A 19,755-nucleotide genomic window follows, 5' to 3' on the forward strand; every position below is an offset into this window, starting at 1 on the left:
AGTTAGTATTGTCACAGGATTCCCAGGTGGCTTAGTGGTAAAGAATCTGCCTGTCAGTGAAGGAGATGTGGGTTTGATCCCTGAGTCAAGAGAATTCCCTGGAGGAGGAAATGGAAACCCACTCTAGTATTCATGGACAGAGGAGCCTGGCGGGCTATAGTCCATGGGGTTGCAGAGTTGGACCCGACTGTGTGACTCAACACGCATGCACAGTATTATCACAGTTTTATAGACTAGAAACTATAGATAGACGTTCACTAATTTACTCAGCTAGTATTTATGAAACGCCTACCATATGCTGGGTTCTGACCAACAGTATGAATGCCTTACTTAGCTGAGAACACAGTTTGTAGGCTGGACTATGCATGACGTGCTTGGATTTTAAACATTTAGTGATTTACTTTATCTTATGTCAGTAAACTACCAACTTAATTCTTAATTGTTTTAGAATTTAACAGAATTTTATTTAATTCTTTAACATTTTACAGGGCCCTTTCTTGATTATAGACATTGGTAAACTTCTGTGTTTCACTGTGGAAAAGTTAAGCCCAGCCCAGACTTCCACACTTTATTACCTCCAGTGAAGACTGTGATCTTCCCTATGTTAACAAATTCCTAACCTTTAGTGTCAGCCAAATCATCATGTATGGATTTTGTAATCTTCCCTCTTGTGGACGTTCCTGGGCTGGCCTAACTTTTTGGGAAGAGCAGATACTAGATTAACTTCTCATTATGCTTTTAACAAGTAGACTCATTGTTTCTTTACCTACCATGTGTTAATCACAGATGATTGGTGTTAGTCAATAAATTAACATAGACTATTAATACACTAAATTATGCTTGTACTGACCTAGCTATATTTCTGTCTGTCCTATGTCTTAGAGGCAGCCTAGTCACCAGCTTGGTTTAGTAATATAACCCTCCCAGGCACCACCTTTAGGATTAGGCTATTAACTGAATGCTAATTTATGAATTTGTTCATTGTTCTTTCCTGTTGTAAAAATGGTTTGACATATGGTTAATTATTACTTACAAACATACATATTCTGAGGTAGATCTACAGAGACACAAATAAACACTTATAAAGAGTAAAACTTCTTAAAAGACACATTTAGAGGACAGTTATTCATGTTAGAAAGATGTCTAATGTTTGAAAGTAATTTGCTTTATCTCTTTAAGTTATAAGCTTTCCTAGTTTATTTGAAATATGACTTGATTTACAAAATATAAATTCACTTGATTTTTCCAGAGTAAACCTGTATAAAGCAGGACACATTTCTGGTTTAGATTGTATGTCTCTGTATTTATGATTTTTATGACCTATATAAAATTACTATTCTTAAATATTAACTTGCTTACGCCACAGTGTGAACATACAACAACAGAAGATATTTCATTTTCTTTGGGACATCAAACAAAATTTTATTTAAATCTCATTTTCTGGGTTATTTGAAAAGGTTTCATTCTGTATCTAATTATAATAAAAATGTCCCATATTCTTCTATTAAAATTAGTCCTTCAGTGAAAATCCTATGTACCTGTTTACCTATAAGTTCTTTATTTTAAATTTCTTTTTAATTGGAGGATAATTGCTTTACAATATTGTGTTGGTTTCTGCTGTACAGTAGGCTGAATCCACCATAAGTATACATACACCCCCTCCCTCTGAACCCTCCCTCCCACCCCATCCCCATCCCACCCCTCTAGGTCATCACGGAGCATCAGGTTGAGCTGCCTGTGTTACACTGCAGCTTCCCACTAGCTGTTTTACACGTGGTGTTGAATATATTTCAGTACTACCCTCTCAATTCATCACACCATCTCCTTCTCCCGCTGTGTCCGCAAGTCCGTTCTCTATGTCTGTGTCTGCATTCCTGCCCTGCAAATCAGTTCATCAGTACCATTTTTCTAGATTGCATGTATTGTGTTAATATACAGTATTTGCTTTTCTCTTTCTGACTTACTTCACTCTGTTTACCAGGCCTTTTTATGGCTGAGTGATATTCCATTGTGTGCGTGTACCGCAGCTTCTTTATCCTCTCATCTGTTGATGGACGGCAAGGTTGCTCCCGTGTCCTGGCTGTTGTAAATAGTGCCGCAGTGGACACTGGGGTACACGTGTCTTTTTGAGCTGTGGGTTTCTCAGGATATATATGCCCAGGAGGGGCGTTGCTGGGTCATGTGGTAGTTTTATTCCTAGTATTTTTTAAGGAACCTCCATACCCTTCTCCACAGTAGCTGCACCGATTTGCATGCCCACCACAGTCCAAGAGGGTTCCCTTCTCTCCACACCCTCTCCAGCGCTCACTGTTTAGTAACGGAAGGTATTTCAGATAAGTAGCAGGCAGTTTGGCCGCAACAGCATGGTAAAGTTTTGGGTTTTTTCTTTGTCTAATAGGAGATACAGCGCATGAACAAAGAGTGGCAGCAAGAGGCAAAACCTCAGATGTAGAAGACGACCAGCCTTTGGAGGTGAGTGGAGCTCAGTGAGCCCTTTTGGGGTACATCCAAGCAAGTCACTGTGGCAATGTAGTCCTCTGAGGGTAAACGGTCACTTCCTTTCTGGCCGTGCAGACAGGTGCCGAGGTCCCAGGAGAACGGCTGAGCTGCCAGAAATCAAGGTAGGGTGGGCAGGAGTAGCTTCCCAAGTACTGAGCTTTTCCTCATGCCAGTAATGAAAGCTTCCTGTTGGAAACAGAGGCATAGAACACCGAAGTTTAAAACACTTGAATTATTTTTCTTGAGTGAGTCTTTTCTAATACGTTTGAATAAATAGGTAATATATGAACCTATAGAGAAAGGTTTGAAAATAACTTCTTCAGAACTGTCTTACATTAGCATTTCCACCACCACAGTACACGCCTTGACGTTGTTCAGTAAAAAGACTAGAGTTTTTATTCTTTTTCTACGTGAGAAAATTATTTGTTCCTTGTGAGTACTTGAGAGTGTAGTTCACTTCCTTTCATAGTCTGTCATGCTGACCTTATTGAATCACTGAAAGAATCATTTTTAAGACTGGGAGAATGGTAACTATTGGAGTGGAAGAGATATCCATGGATTTTGAAACTTTCTGCATGGTGACACACCTCTACTTTTTGTAGAAAGTGAGGGTATTGCATACACCTGGAGTGAGGTCAGGGCACCTGGCCTGCTTGATTCATCACTGTATCCACAAAGCCTAGCACAGAAAAGGAAGTCAAAAGTATTTGTTAAATGAATGAACACAATCATGAGTTATAAGTAGAGAGTAATATTCATCTTAAGAAGAGAGGTTTTGGGGTTTAGATTTTCCACAGTGAGTAAATATTTTATAATCAAGAGAGAAACTTAAAAGCAGTTACTTGGGAAGCAAAATTGATGTAGAAAAAGAAAAGAGCCATATTTCCAATAAAACTGTGCATTTGTTTTTTTCTATTACTGCATGCAACTGGTATTCATTAAGCAATGACTGTGTTCAGTGCACTGTGCAAGGGGCTGAGTATATAGTGGTGAAAGAAAAAGATACAAGGACAAAGAAAAATCTGTACTATATGTGTCAAAGCATCTTGATCTCTTTTATTTACTCAGATATTTAGTGAATACTGAACATAAGTAACATCTTTTTTGTTTTTTTAATCGGGGGTTAATCGAGTTAGTTTCTGTTGTACAGTGAAGTGAATCAGTTATATGTATACATATATCCCCTCCCTTTCAGATCTCCCTTCCACCTTAGGTAGTAGCATCTTTGATAGGAAATAAAGGTTGATGTATTTGAGCTTTAGGAAAGAACCACCAAAATGGTTTAGAAATCATCCATGATTACTTCAGTTTTACTGCTTAGGTATGTATGTGATTCAGTGGAAATGTCTGCCGAACTCAATTATTTTTAAAAGTCAATTTATTGATAGGAAGAATTCCAAGATTAATTTTGAAGGAAAGAAGCTTTTGAGAATAGATCCTCTGAGATTTGAAACTAGCTCATTATTGGAGCTACTTCACTTACAAGTTTCTAAACAGTTCAGCCTTTACTTGAGCACAGAACTATTGATCCCTGGCCCTGCCACCCCGAGGCTTCTCTCTGCTCTTTTTCACCATCAGTGTTAAATAGCATCACCCTCTGAAGGGTGGTTTAGAATCACACCCCTCAGGTACCCCTGGCTCCTGTTCCCTCACACTCTACATGCATTTCCACCAGTAAGTCCTGTCTCCTCCACTTCCCCACACATCCTGACTCTAACCACTTCTCAATGCAGGCACTGCTAGAATCCTAAGCCACCAATTTCACCTGGACTCTCTGCCTCCATTCTTCCCCCTTAAGTCTGTTCTCTTCACAGCAGACAGAAATTGCATCAGATCACATCACTCCTTGACTTCAAGCCCACTGACTACCCACTGTGTGAACTCAGTCGCTCAGTTGTGTCCAACTCTTCGCTACCCCAGGGACTGTAGCCCACAGGCTCCTCTGTCCATGGGATTCTCCAGGCAAGAATACTGGAGTGGGTTGCCATGCCCTCCTCCAGAGGATTTTCCCAACCCAGGGATCAAACCCACATCTCTTGTGTCTCCTGAATTGGCAGGTGGATTCTTTACACTGGCGCCACCTGGGAAGCCCTAGGAGTTACCATAAATCTGTTAACTTAGATTATTTTTGACATTCAATACATTAGCAGGATGAAGTGTTATGATTTCAGTTGGGTTTTTGAAAGAGATACATCTGATTAAAATGTAACTATTGTACCTAACAGAAAGATTTTCATTAATTTCCTTTTTAATGGCTATACAACAAATGTTGAAATATTATTTATAAGGAAAACATGTTTGATCAGTTTGTATAGGTTCCCTAGAGCTTAAAAATAACACTCTTAGTTACCAAAATATATGTTGATTTTCTAAGAACCCTTTGGAGAAGGTAGATTTTAGTATCCCCAAATGAATTTTTCGGTGAATTCAAATAAGCACGTAGATCGACTACTGTTTTCAAGGAATTTGGTTGGACATGGGGCAAAGAGGATATAAAAGGTATGTAAGACTTCATGATTCTTACTTACATTCTCAGTCTATTCATGAACATCAGACAACTCCACAAGTCATTATAATAAAAGGTGGAATAAACACATTTCTTAACCTCCTTAACTACAAATTAAACTGAGATTTCAGTGGAGGAAGAAATATCATTAGTGAGAATCAAGAAAGGCTTCATGTATTAGGTGAGCTTTGAACTATGAAAAAAATTTTTTTTTTACAATTTATGCAATTTTACATATTAATATAAATTCTTGTGAAATGAAATTCCTCATTAACATTTTAGACATACAGGAGCAAATCATGGTATGAAACTACTTTCCACACATGGATCTCAGTGACAGATAATAAAGTATTTAAAAAAAAAAAACGAATGGAACTTGGCCTATGCTACACTGTAGTTTTAATGGCAGTTACAATATTTTGTTAACTAGTCTGTGTTATTTTCCCTTACACTTTATAGCCCAAGTATACTTCAAAAACTGTGTTGCCTCTCCAAGTACAGCTTTCCCACAGACATCATGGAAATTCTAGATGAAGTACATTTGAAAAAAGGAGATCTGGTTTGGGCATCAAATAAGCTACATTTTACAAAGTTGGAGTAGGACTTATTTTAATGCACAGAAGATTCTATGAGAAGCAGCATGTTTATTTGTATTAAATAATTAGTGGGATTTTTTTACTTCGTGAAACTGAAACTAATGTAGCATTCATTCCAGGAAATCATACTTTCTCAAGTATGTTTGTCTCTTCTTTACTCCCCCTCTGTAAATATTTTAGGTTTCTCTTAATTATAACTTTATTTACTACTGCTTGTACTTTAGCTTTCCCTGAATATAATCCTAAAGTATCGTTCCCTAAAGTAGGATAACTTAAGGAGACAGTGAACTATCTGGTTATCAAATGTGGTTTCTCCCAGGTTGTGCTTTAGTCTGAGTCTTAATTCCCGTTAATAACTCTTTACAGAATTCACATGTTTTCCGTGTGTAGCATATAAGCTCCTGTAAACCCATATTTGAGCTTATTAAAATCAAGTCATGAGACTGTACTGCTTGAGGAAAAAGTGATAATTTGGAACTAATTATCCAGTTGGAAGTTTATCTGCCTCCTTCTGTTCCTTTTTTTTGTAGTTGCCTCGCTGGGTAAATTTTGGTAGTGAGTTGTAATGACATGGCAACAACTTACTGTTTTCTGCTACTGTAGGAGCCTGGTTATTTACAGCTCAGGGGGATAAACCCAGAGATTAATGGGGGAACTGGTTTTGAATTTTTGTCATGATTCATCTCTGCAAGGAATTAACAATATAAGTAAGTAATTAGTCATTCTTTTCTAATCTTCAGTTGTGGAAAGTGTTTTATATTGTGAACACTAGAACAATATTAGTTACTGATTTACTACTGATTATTTTTTGGTTTGTAGGTATAATTCCAAGAGCTGTGAATATATAAATATCAGTTTTTTAAATAGAATTGCATCAATTTTGGTGACTATTAATTTTAATCAGTTTTAGAAGATACTTTTAGATTGCATTTGTTGAACTTTATTTGTACTACAAAAATTATTTTTTTAATTTGCCTTTTTTATCCTCTTTTATTGAAGTACATTTGACATGCAATATTATGTTAGTTTCATGTGTACAACATAGTGCTTCAACATTTGTTTGCATTGCAAAATGATCACCTCAATAAGTCTAGTTACCATCTGTCACTATGCAAAGTTAATACAGTATTATTGACTGTACACCCCATGCTATACATTACATCCTCATGACTTATAACTGGAAGTCTGTATTTCTATAACTGAAATTTGCATTTCATTTTGGTCTCCAAGACTGAGGAATATGTTTATTTATTTAGTTCACTAACCTAAAGATAACAAAATACAAAAACAAGCCAATAAAAAAGTCCCCACAAAACCACAGCTCCATTTGTGTGTTTGTCTTGAGTGACAACTAATTCACATATGCATATGGAGACACATATAAAATAATAACTAACAGATGGTATAGCTGCAAAGTAGGATTTATAAAGATTATTATCAGCTGGTGGTACTGAGATACTACTGTGGTTATACTGACAGAAGACACAAAAATTGCTTATAATAATAAACTGTGACACTAATATCCCCCCAACTTCTGTTAGCCAAAGCAGCTTACCGCATATTTAATATAAATTTTTTAATGAAGACATAAAATAATCGTACAGCCAGTTTGTACTAGGGAATTTAATAGACAGCAGTTGTAAAAACAGTAAGATTAGTAACAACAACAACAAAACACTTGCTAAGATCGTTAAGTGCATAATAGTAGAATCCCTGGAGAGTAAGGTAAGGATTTGGGGGCCTCTGTTTATTCGTGTCATTTGAAGCACACGTCTCAGTCTAGTGCAGTGTGCACGGTTTTTGTATTTTCTTACTTGCATTTTTATAGATTGTTGAGTTACATGTGAAATTCATAGTTTAGTAATTTAGGGAACAAAAATTGATCTTTTGCAAAAGACATAGAATGAACATGTATTAATGAAGTGTTCACGCTTTTTTTTTAATGTGTTTTTTTATATTTTGCTTTATGTCTTTTGACAAAGCTATAGGCCGTCAGATTCTGTAGGGATGAATTTTCTTTTTCTTTTTTTTTAGATAGTCATTAAAATGAATGAAAATATCCTTGAAGTTTGTGAATTCCATATGGTGTAGACTTTGGTTACCACTCCTTAAAAAGGGGTATAAGATTATCTTATTAAAGACTGAATTCTGTGTAGAAAAAAATTAAGACTGGGTACTACAGAAAAAGGGAACTTTAGTGATTCTCAGGAATAGCAAATATTCATCCCCTGGTTATCATGATTTTGGTTTTAAGATTTTTTAAGTATAACATGATACATGTTAATAAGTTCATAAATTTATATTATGGGGGTTATAATGATGATTATGAAACTATTCTCACAAGATATTCATAATCCAAATACAGGTACAATGGGAATTGCTATTGAAGGCAGTCTAAATTGTTACAACCATTTTTGAAAGCATTTTGGCAATAAGTATCAAGAATCATAAAGACATTAACATACTTTGACAGTAATTCCACTTTTAGGATTCTAAGAAAATACTCTTAAATCCACAAGAGGTTGTATGTGCAGAAAGATGGCAGTCCACTTAATGGGATATTTTTTAGTTTTCAATAAAATATAAAGACTCTTGGTTTCATAATTTCAGTTAGAAAATTTGAGGTGCAAAATTATATTTAAAACTGTGTAGAAAAAGACTATGTAATAGATAAAAACATTAAGAGTAATTGCCTTGGGAATGTTAGATGAATGGGTTAAAGCACACTCTCCATTGTTCACGTTTTCCTGTTTGTCTATGAATATATCTTAATTTAAACGATAGTAAGTTTGATGGTGAGGATTTTGCCTAACAGAACTTTTTTGGATGGCAGCTGAGACTACGGAGCACTCCCCTGAGGATGATCTTTGGGAGATATGTAGGTACTTTCCTGCCCTGGCTTATTTACAATCTCTTAGTTGATCACAGAGCATTACATCTGATCACGGCTTGTCCAAACATCTGTCCTCTCACCTAGGGGTCTTTCCAGCAGGGAGAAGAGTGAGTGACTGAAAAGTTATTTTTCACCTATCATGGGCAGTCACACGGCCCAAACTTTTCTCACTGATCCACTTGGCTGTCTATTTCGTTGTATCAGTTATAAAGTCATATTCCCCCCTCTTAGGGTTACTGGTCTGAACATGTATTTCTCTACAGACCTTGTTTTTTCCTCTGTCTCTATGAATCTGAAACTCTTAGTTTGAAGATATTAATTTCTCCTTTTATAACAGTTTCTGGGAATATAATTTTATCCAGGATGAGTGAGAAGATCTTTGTGTTTTGTTTTCCTTATATAGAACTATTTCAAATTTTTGATTTACTGAGAAATGAAGCACAGTTGGATTACTGCAGTGCTTATGTCATTTAAATAGTAAATTTAATTCTTTGATGTGTTTATCCTCCTATGCAAGATACCTTTTGGGAAAAAGATTTTGTAGCGCGCATCTCTGCAATCTTTGTTTTCACTTGAATTAGTGGGCCATATAATACAGTAGAAAGTACATTTTTTACTGGATTCCTCTGCTCACCAAGTGTTTGATCTTGGACAAGTTGCTAAGCTTCTCTTCAACTTCAATTCTTAGTCAATGAAGTCGAGGGATTAGATGCAGTGTCTGAGATCTTTTCCTCCCCAGAAGTCCTGGCTCTTTACCTCTTTGGAAAGTGAACTGGAATTTTGCCACCAAATGCCAACCTTTATACTGCTTCTTTGATTGGAGGGGGGAGGAAGGGGGATGGGGGGAAACCTGCTGCATAATGAAGATTTTAGGTATTGATTAATCAGGCTTTTGTGCTGGCTAGGAAGGAATTGTCCAAAAGTCCTTGCAGGTAAATTGTCAGACTGCTAAAACCATTTCCAAGATCCTTGCTCTTGCTTGCAGAGTGTGTTTGGGAAAATGATGAATTTGGCCACTGGTAAAGAACAATTAAAATACCTCATGATTATGTCTTTAAAACTATAAACTTTGTACTTTTATATTTGACAGATTAGCATGGGTTGTTCATTGCTCGAAACACTGGCAAGATGAATTAGCTTGAGACGTGCTTCTCGGAGTTTGTGAAGATCTTTTCCATCACTTCAGACTTGTTTGTTTCTGTTACCACTATGTCTCAGTCCTAGTTTCAGTTTTGCTGGAAAAAATTAGAATGGAGAGGTCATAATTCTGGTACTTTCTGGCTTCCGTTGGGGTTAACAAGCACACTGAAACATTATGTTCATTCATCCTAGCCAGAAAAGGCCAAACTATGTGAGGTGTATGAGAGGTGCCCCTGCTTCCATCCAAAACGCACATATGGTGTGGGGAAGCCGGCAGTGGGAGTTTGACGCGGTGTCTCAGCTCCTGTGCAGTCTGTTGCTCGGCACCGGTACTCCTTGCCAGAAACCTGCTCACCTGCTGCTTTTATAGCTCCACTTGATGAAGCTAAGGTGAGCTTAAAGTGACCACAGTGATATTTATTCAACTTGAGCAGTCTTCGTTTGCTAAACGTTATGTAACTGTAACCGCCTGCCTCCTCTGTGGATTCTTCACAATTGATTGCAATTAGAATCAAAGAACCGGAACCTGTAATTGCGTTGCACAGAGCTACATCAGATCCAATATGTATCTTTATTGAGTATGTTTAGAAGGAGGAACTGAAATGTGGAAATGCTGGCTTTTTGCTGAGAAAACCAGATTTGCTGTCTCCAGTTTAGGAATTATTTTCAAAACCAGAGAGGCTATTCTGTCTATCTGTCGGTAGTCATTTGCTTGTCATTTTTCCAGTTTTCACTTTTGTAGTTTTAAAAACCACAGAATCAGCAGGGTGGGAGGTCCATGTTGGGAGAACAACTGTTCCCTATTTCCCAAAGCCATCTTTTTTTCTAATCCCCTGTTTTTTTAATTAGTAACAAATGGTCCTTATTTTTTCCTCCTTTGGCTCAGGTTACAGTCGTACCTTGTCACTCTATAGGGAGTTCAAATTAAAGCACAACCCTATTTATGTTGTCTTCACACACAACTAGAGATTCTTTTTCAGAAGGATAAATTTCATCTCACTCTTTAGGCCAGGAAAAACTGGCCTGCAGGTATGTACTTGGCCTAATTGGCATTTTCTGAATATTCCACTTTGTACCTTACTGAGGATTCTTGTGAATATGCTTATGAGAGTGCACCAACATGAATACATAGGGGACAAAAAATCACACCTTAGCTAAACTCAGCTAAGTTTACATAGATTTTACATTTTTTCCCCAGACCTGACCTAACAGGCCCCATTTCTTACTGTATATCAGGTTTTTTTTTTTTTTTAAAATGAACTCCTGTGTTCATCCTATCTTTTTAAATAATTGGTTATCAATTTCTACCTGTTCAAGGACTGTTTAATATCCACTTTTGGAATGTCATATTCTTAGGTACATGCCTTTCACACATTACCTTTTAAATTAGTTATGAAATCATTATGGGTTTGAATTCCTAAATTTTCTCTAATACTAATTATGTAATAGAAAGTGTGTGGACTAGAGCCTCCTAATGTAAAAGCAAAAAGCCATAATTTTTTTTAGGGAAATGCAACCCAAATTTTCTCTGCCTTTTTATGCCTTTCTGTCCTTGGAGAAGGAGAAAAGATTGGCATATAAGTCCTATACCTAAGAGCCCAGTGCCAGCTGACTGAGTACAATTTACATAATAATAAAATGCCCCTGAACACTTTCTCAGAACTTCTGAACTGAAAAGAATCAGTAAACTGTTGCATAATCCTACTTCTTAAGTTGGTTTCGGTTGGAGAATAATTTGAAGAACATGCTGTCTCTTTGTTCATGTAGATATTCCGGGATTTATTACTAGATCAAGCTGGCCCATTGGAGAGCTGTATATTCCTATCTCATTGCCTCAGTGCAGCACAGATTGCCTTCCCTGAGCTGTTTTTCAGCCTGATTGAATAACTCTGTGAGAAACTGTTGTGTGGAATACACTGTGACATTTATTATGGAGGAATTACCGAGACATCGTCTGCCCTCTTCTGTAGTTGCCCCTGTGTGAAGTCCCACTTAGGTCTTCTGAGTTCTTACTGCTTTTATGCTAACAGAAAATATTTTGTTTCTCCTGAGGTGGTAATACTCTTTCTCATGGCCACTGTGAATTTGGTACCTAGTCATTTTTCCCCAATGTGCTTTGGCAGGAGGTAGCTCAGACCTAAATTTGTAGCTCAGTTTTAGTAATTATTTAGAACTATATAGAATATACATCTGCTTTCTTTATTTTCTTCTTATCTCATGCTCCTGTATTTTTCCTGGTTATGATTTTTAAATTTATTGTGAATCTTCTATTGGCTGCTTCAAATTCATTGTAAAGAAGAAAGAGTTAACATAACATATGCATTTATCTGTATATTTATGTATTAGTTTTATATAAACAAGTATATATTTAAATTGTGCTTTTTAATAGGTTATAAGATATACAAGTTACAAGATATATATGTATGTATATATGTGTGTGTGTGTGTGTGTGTGTATATATATAAAAGATACATGTGACCCCATGGACTGTAGCCTGCCAGCCTCCTCTGTCCATGCAACTCTCCAGGCAAGAATACTGGAGAGGGTTGCCATTCCCTTCTCCAGGGGATCTTCCAGACCCAGGGATCGAACCTGGGTCTCCCATATTGCAGGCAGATTCTTTACCGTCTAAGCCACCAGGCAAGCGCAGGAGACATACACAATTTCCAATTTTAATTCTCTCACTCTTCTTTTAAAAAATTACATGTGACGAAAGCATGAGCTTTTTTAACTGTGAGGATGTGTGTCACACTGGGTACCTTACTTTCTCTCTGCCATGCCTCAGACTCGCATGCTGAGTTCCAGTTTAACATGATTTCTTCAGGTCCTTGTTGACTGGAGGCCCCAGGTAAAAGGAGCCTCCTTGCCAGATGATCAGCTCTGCCCAGCTGCAGTCAGGCCATGTGCCTTAGGCACATGCTACCCTCAGCCTTGCACATTTACCACTCCGAGGTCTCCTATTTCACACACTGTTGTTTCATGCTGTAAATACGCTTTAGGTGGTTTCCCTGTTGAATTTGAGGTACCGGTGGGAGGACCTAGAGAGACACTGTCTTGGGAGTCATGCTTCAGAGAAGCCCTGCAGTAGCATCAGTAGCTGCCAGGGTGTGAACTTCATCCTCAGACAGACATGGAGCTCCAATCTTGGCTCTCCATGTATCACTGTGGTACCTCTGATAAAGTACTTAGGCTTTCAGAACTTTAAGTGCCTTTGCTGTAACATGATGATACTATTTACTTTGCAGTGTGTCTGTATACACAGTATCTGACATACCAGATACTCTATAAGAGTTTCTTTTTAAATTGGAAGGAAGTCATGGTTTATGATTCCCACTCATACCTAAGTGGGATTGAAGGGATTGAATCAGCTAGGAATTGGGCTCAGAAAAGAGTCACAGAGACATGGAAGGTAGTGGCTTAAATTTAGGACTTTATTTTTCCCATGTGTTGAGAAGACTGGTGGAAGGTGGTGGGAGCATTGTTTCAGGAGCTCAAGTACGGCCAGGCTGGTGTTTTATGATTCTTGTTCTTTTCCTCATAGTTGCAACGTAGCTACTGCAACTCCAGCCATCATACCTCACTTCCAGGAAGTTGGAAAAAGGAAAATAGCTGAGGGAGAATAAAAATAACTATGTCCAGAAACTCTCCAAATAGTGTCTAACAGTTTGCCTGGCTCTGTTGTGTCACACACTAGGCTATCCCTGGTGGCAGGAGACCCTGGGAGATGTTTTTTGTTTAGTACTTTAGTACCCTCAGCAAAATGAGGGTCCAGTAATAAGGAAGAAAGGGAAGATGAGTATTGGATAGGCTGCAAGCAGTCTTTGATGGAGCTGGAATTCAGACTTGCACCTGAATAAGATGCAGTAACCACAAAACCTTTGCTTTGCACTGTATTGCTTTCTTGCATAGCTTGAGAGAAATAAGAGCAATGTGCAATAACACATTGTGTGCAAGGCACACATCCGTAGTGTGTGCCCCTGGGGCCCCTAATAACTATATTTTGACCTAATCATTTGGATCTCTGCTGTGGCTGCTAAAGGTTGTCCAGGCCAGGTGGGGAGGAACAGGCGGTGGTACTTCCCTCTCAGTGGGGCTGGCGGCCATCTCTGGATTTCTGCCTCTGGAGTCAGGAGCACATTCTTCAGGACAGAGAATGAGGCAGAGCAACAGTGACCAATATCAAGAGGTCAGAATCCAAAATTAAAAGCTGACAGAAGGCTTGGCTTAAAGACGGGTATCTTCTCAAGTCAGAAGCCAGGGCATCATCTTTGCTTTCTTCCCTCTTACGCATGCTCAACCCAGCTAATCACCAAGTCCCTTTGTTTTTGCCTCACTCTTCTGTCCTGTCCTCGCTCTCCCCACTCCACCTGCAGTGATCCGTGAGCGGTCCACTCATGTGGACTGTTGGAGAGGGTTTCTGAAAGAGCCTTCTGCGCCCTAGTCTTTCATTCAGCCCATTCGCCACAGATCTGAGCATGCACTTGCCTTATCTGACCACATCTGAGGCTCTTAGCTTCTTGCAGGATAAGATCCAGTAACCTTGGTCTGGTGTGCGTGTCTCTTCATGATCTGGGCCTGCCACTTGTATGAACCTCCGGGTCTGTCCTGTGTCACTATACAGTTTCTGATCATGCTGTGAACATCTTCCTTTCTCCTGGAGTTTGTATGTGCAACTCTCTTTTTTTCCTAGAGTGCTTTCTTTCCTTTTTATACAAATCATTTCAACTTTTTACTTTGGAGTGTAGCTGATTAACAATGCTGTGATAGTTTCGGGTGGACAGCAGAGGGACTCTGGACTGCTTTCTTTATCCCGTACCCCTTTTGAACACTTTGAGTGTTGCCACTCACCCTTCAAACTCCTCAAATATTTGGCCTCTTGGGTGCCAACTTTGTCTCCCTTGTTGTTGCTCTTGTTCAGTCACCAGCTTGTGTCTGATTCTTCACAGCCCCATGGACTGCAGCACGCCAAGCCTCCCTTTCCCTCACCATCTCCCAGAGTTTGCCCAAGTTCATGTGCATTACATGGGTGATGCCATCCAGCCATCTCATCCTCTGTCACCCCCTTCTTCTTAGGCAGCATGAAGACCTCTCTTCTGCTCCCTCGGCACCTTTGCATGCCTGTGTTCTGGCTCCCTGTGTCCTGACCAGAAGCATCACGACTGGGGGGATCCTGGCTGATTCAGCATTGCGTTCTCTGTGCCTGGCATAGGGTCTTTTCCAATGAGTCGGCACTTTGCATTAGGTGGCTGAAGAATTGGACCTTCACCTTCAGCATCAGTCCTTCCAATGCAGGGTTGATTTCCTTTAGGATTGACTGGTTTGACTTCCTGGTAGTCCAAGGGACTCTCAAGAGTCTTCTCCAGCACCACAGTTTGAAAGCATCAATTCTTTGGCATTGAGTCTTCTTTATGGTCCAGCTTTCATATCCATATGTGGGACTACTGGAAAAACCATAGCTTTGACTAGACAGACCTTTGTCAGCAAAGTGATGTCTGCTTTTTAATATGCTGTCTACTTTTGTCATAGCTTTTCTTCCAAGGAGCAAGTGTCTTTTAATGACATGGCTGCAGTTACCATTCTCAGTGATCTTGGAGCCCAAAAGAAGAAAATCTGTCACTGATTACACTTCTTCCCCATCTATTTGCCATGAAGTGATGGGATCAGAGGCTATGATCTTAGTATTCTGAATGTTGAATTTCAAACCAGCTTTTCACTCTTCTCTTTAACCCTCATCAAGAGGCTCTAGTTCCTCTTTGCCTTCTGTTATTAGAGTAGTATCATCTGCATGTCTGAGGTGGTTATTTCTTCAGGCAATCTTGATTCCAGCTTGTGAGTCATCCAGCCTGGCATTTCACATGATGTACAATCATTTCACATGATGTATATGAGTGACAATATGTAGCCTTGACATACTCCTTTCCCAATTTTGAACCCAGTCTGTTGTTCTCTAATGCCTAAAAACAATACTTACAAATAATAAGTGTCAAAATAAATGGTTGTCTAAGGAAAGTAGCAGTGGCAGCAGCATTTCAGTTAACCAGTGCCTGGGAAGCCTGCTCTAGGGTGAATGTGCAAGTCCAAAGTCAGTGAAAGAGAATTTCCACATTTGTATGCCAGACCAACGAAGACCTTCTGAAATCACACTTGTGCAAAAGGGCCACTGAATCGAACAGAAGGTGGTACACCATTGGTAATTGGATAAATCTCCAAGGATGTTACTTATTGTTTTAAACTTCTGCCTCATGCCTGTTGACATTGAGAACCAAAATCAGATTCTGTGCTTTCAACTTCAGTAGTTGTAGTTTTGCTCTGAAAGAAAAATGGACTCAGTTTCTGGTACAACATTCTTTAGTCCTCAAAAGATCCTATGAGTAACTTTTCATTTTTATCATTGTCTAACTAAAACCTTTTCATACTGTTCATGGGGTTCTCAAGGCAAGAATACTCAAGTGGTTTGCCATTCCCTTCTCTAATGGACCACATTCTGTCAGCCTCTCCACCATGACCCTTCCGTCTTGGGCGGCCCCACATGACATGGCTTTCATTGAGTTAGACAAGACTGTGGTCCTGTGATCAAGTTGGCCAGTTGTCCGTGACTGTAGTTTCAGTCTGTCTGCCGCTGATCCCCTCTTTCAATTGCCAACATCTGCTGGATCATCGAAAACGCAAGAACATTCCAGAAAAACATCTATTTCTGCTTTCTTGACTATGCCAAAGCCTTTGACTGTGTGGATCACAATAAACTGTGGAAAATTCTGAAAGAGATGGGAATACCAGAACACCTGACCTGCCTCTTGAGAAACCTGTATGCAGGTCAGGAAGCAACAGTTAGAACTGGACATGGAACAACAGACTGGTTCCAAATATGAAAAGGAGTACATCAAGGCTGTATATTGTCACCCTGCTTATTTACCTTACAGGCAGAGTACATCATGAGAAACGCTGGGCTGGAGGAAGCACAAGCTGGAATCAAGATTTCCAGGAGAAATATCAATAACCTCAGATATGCAGATGACACCACCCTCATGGCAGAAAGTGAAGAGGAACTAAAAAGCCTCTTGATGAAAGTGAAAGAGGAGAGTGAAAAAGTTGGCTTCAAGCTCAACATTCAGAAAACCAAGATCATGGCATCCGGTCCCATCACTTCATGGCAGATAGATGGGGAAACAGTGGCTGACTTTATTTTTCTGGGCTCCAAAATCACTGCTGATGGTGATTGCAGCCATGAAATTAAAGACGCTTACTCCTTGGAAGGAAAGTTATGACCAACCTAGATAGCATATTAAAAAGTAGAGACATTACTTTGCCAACAAAGGTCCATCTAGTCAAGGCTATGGTTTTTCCAGCGGTCATGTATGGATGTGAGAGTTGGACTATGAAGAAAGCTGAGTGCCGAAGAATTGATGCTTTTGAACTGTAGTGTTGGAGAAGACTCTTGAGAGTCCCTTGGACTGCAAGGAGATCCAACCAGTCTGTTCTAAAGGAGATCAGTCCTGGGTGTTCATTGGAGAGACTGATGCTGAAGCTGAAACTCCAGTACTTTGGCCACTTGATGCAAAGAGCTGACTCATTGGAAAAGACCCTGATGCTGGGAAGGATTGAGGGCGGGAGGAGAAGGGGACGACAGAGGATGAGATGGTTGGATGGCATCAGCAACTCGATGGACGTGGGTTTGGGTGGACTCCGGGAGTTGGTGATGGACAGGGAGGCCTGGCGTGCTGCAGTTCATGGGGTCACAAAGAGTTGGACACGACTGAGCGACTGAACTGAGCTGAACTAAAACCTGGTTAGCCTGGTTAATAGATAATTCCCTGGTTTCTTATCCAAGTTCATTTTGAACTATTTATTTGTTTAAATATTTCTTAAACATTTATTTGGAGCAAGACTCTGTTAAACATTGTTCTCCATGTCTAAAAATGTTGGAGATATTATTCTGTGGAAGATTTGTGGTTAAAAAAATTTGTGTTACACACCTAAAAGCTCATCATTGCAAGATCATGCAAGATGGTTGGCCATAGTTGAACTCCAGGAATTGGAAGCTATAATTCTGTCTCTCAGAGGCAGTCTTCCCTCAAGCAAATTTCAGGGCATCATAAAGCTAACTATCAATTAACCAAATGAATCAGTTAGCCATACTACTTACAGCTTTCCTTAATCAAGTAAGTATTAAGGAGTTTTATTAGTAAAGAAAGAGCTACAGCAGAATGTGAAATCTGAAGAATATGCAAGAAATATAGGCTAAATTATGGATGAACTGTGGATAAGAGCAGCATATGAGAATGCTTAGTTTTTCTGACATATCTTACCTAATCTCATTATAAGTGACTAACAGGAATATTTTTTTCTATCTCCAGAACTTTTGGAGTCAGTTATAAAATGTATAATTCCAGTAACTTTCTGGTTTCTCATACATTGCCTATAACTATTAGTCAAGTCAAAACCCAATCTTAAAATTTCCTAACAATAAATGTGAAAGAAGACAGAATTCAGCAACACATCAAAAAGCTCATACACCATGATCAAGTTGGGTTTATTACATGGATACAAGGATTCTTCAGTATGCAGAAATCAGTGTGATACACATTAACAAATTCAAAGATAAAAACCATATAATCATCTCAATAGATGCAGAAAAAGCCTTTGACAAAATTCAGCACCCATTTATGATTAAAACTCTTCAAAAAATGGGCATAGAAGGAACCTACCTCAACATAGTAAAGGCCATATATAATAAGCCTGCAGCAAATATTTTTCTCAGTGGTGAAAAACTGAAAGCATTCCCCCTAAGATCAGGAACAAGACAAGGGTGTCCACTTTCACCACTATTGGTAAACATAGTTCTGGAAGTCCTAGCTACAGCCATCAGAGAAGGAGAAGAAAGAAAAGGAATCCAGATGGGAAAAGAAGAAGTAACGCTCTCACTGTTTGCAGATGACATGATACAAAACATAGAAAACCCTAAAGATAGTATCAGAAAATTACTAGAGCGAATCAGCTAATTTAGCAAAGTTGTAGGATAAAAAATGAATACACAGAAATCACTTTCATTTCTATATACTAACAATGAAAAATAAGGAGAAATTAAGGAATCACTCCCATTCACCATTGCAACAAAAAGATTTAAATATCTAGGAATACACTTACCTAAGGAGACAAAAGAACTGTACACAGAAAATTATAAGACTAATGAAACAAATCAAAATGACATAAACAGATGGAGAGATATTCTATGTTCCTGGGTAGGAAGAATCAATATTGTGAAAATGACTGTACTACCAAATGCCATATGTAGATTCAATGTGATTCCTATCAAATTACCAATGACATTTTTCACAGAACTAGAACAAAAAATTTCACAATTCATGTAGAAACACAAAAGACCCCGAATAGCCAAAGCAGTCTTGAGAAAGAAGAATGGAGCTGGAGGAATCCACCTTCCTGACTTCAGATTATACCACAAAGCTACAGACATCAAGACAGTATGGTACCGGCACAAAAACAGAAATACAGACCAATGGAACAAGATAGAAAGCCCAGAAATAAACCCATGCACCTGTGGGTACCTTGTTTTTGACACAGGAGGCAAGAATATACAATGGGGCAAAGATAGCTTCTTCAATAAATGGTGCTGGGAAAACTGGACAGCTACATGTAAAAGGATAAAATCAGAACACTTCCTAACACCATACACAAAGATAAACTCAAAATGGATTAAAGACCTAAATGTAAGATCAGAAACTGTAAAATTCTTAGAGGAAACCATAGGCAGAACACTTGATGACATAAATCAAAGCAAGATCTTCTGTGACCCACCTCCTAGAGTAACAGAAATAAAAACAAAAGTAAACAAGTGGGACCTGATTAAACTTAAAAGCTTTTGTACAGCAAAGGAAACTATAAGTGAGGTGATAAGACAACCCTCAGAATGGGAGAAAATAATAGCAAATGAAACAACTGACAAAGGATTAATTTTCAAAATATACGAGTAGCTCACACAATTCAATACCAGAAAAACAACCCAATCAAAAAGTGGACAAAAGACCTAAACAGACATTTCTCCAAAGAAGACATACAGATGGCTAACAAACACATGAAAAGATGTTCAACATCGCTCATTAGTA

General features: G+C 38.7%; 1 protein-coding gene across 7 annotated transcripts in view; it reads left to right on the top strand.

Annotated features, from left to right (window-relative positions):
• The window catches only part of UMAD1 (UBAP1-MVB12-associated (UMA) domain containing 1), a 278,759-nt gene that overhangs the window by 164,668 nt on the left and 94,336 nt on the right, over nucleotides 1–19,755 (top strand). For all 7 annotated transcript variants that reach the window (XM_043873027.1, XM_043873029.1, XM_043873030.1 and 4 more), the window contains exon 3: nucleotides 2,399–2,472. In XM_043873027.1, coding sequence (XP_043728962.1) covers nucleotides 2,399–2,472 — 74 coding nt within the window. The remainder of the gene's footprint in view (nucleotides 1–2,398; nucleotides 2,473–19,755) is intronic.

Source organism: Cervus elaphus, chromosome 18, assembly GCF_910594005.1.
Source record: "Cervus elaphus chromosome 18, mCerEla1.1, whole genome shotgun sequence".
Lineage (NCBI taxonomy): Eukaryota > Metazoa > Chordata > Mammalia > Artiodactyla > Cervidae > Cervus > Cervus elaphus.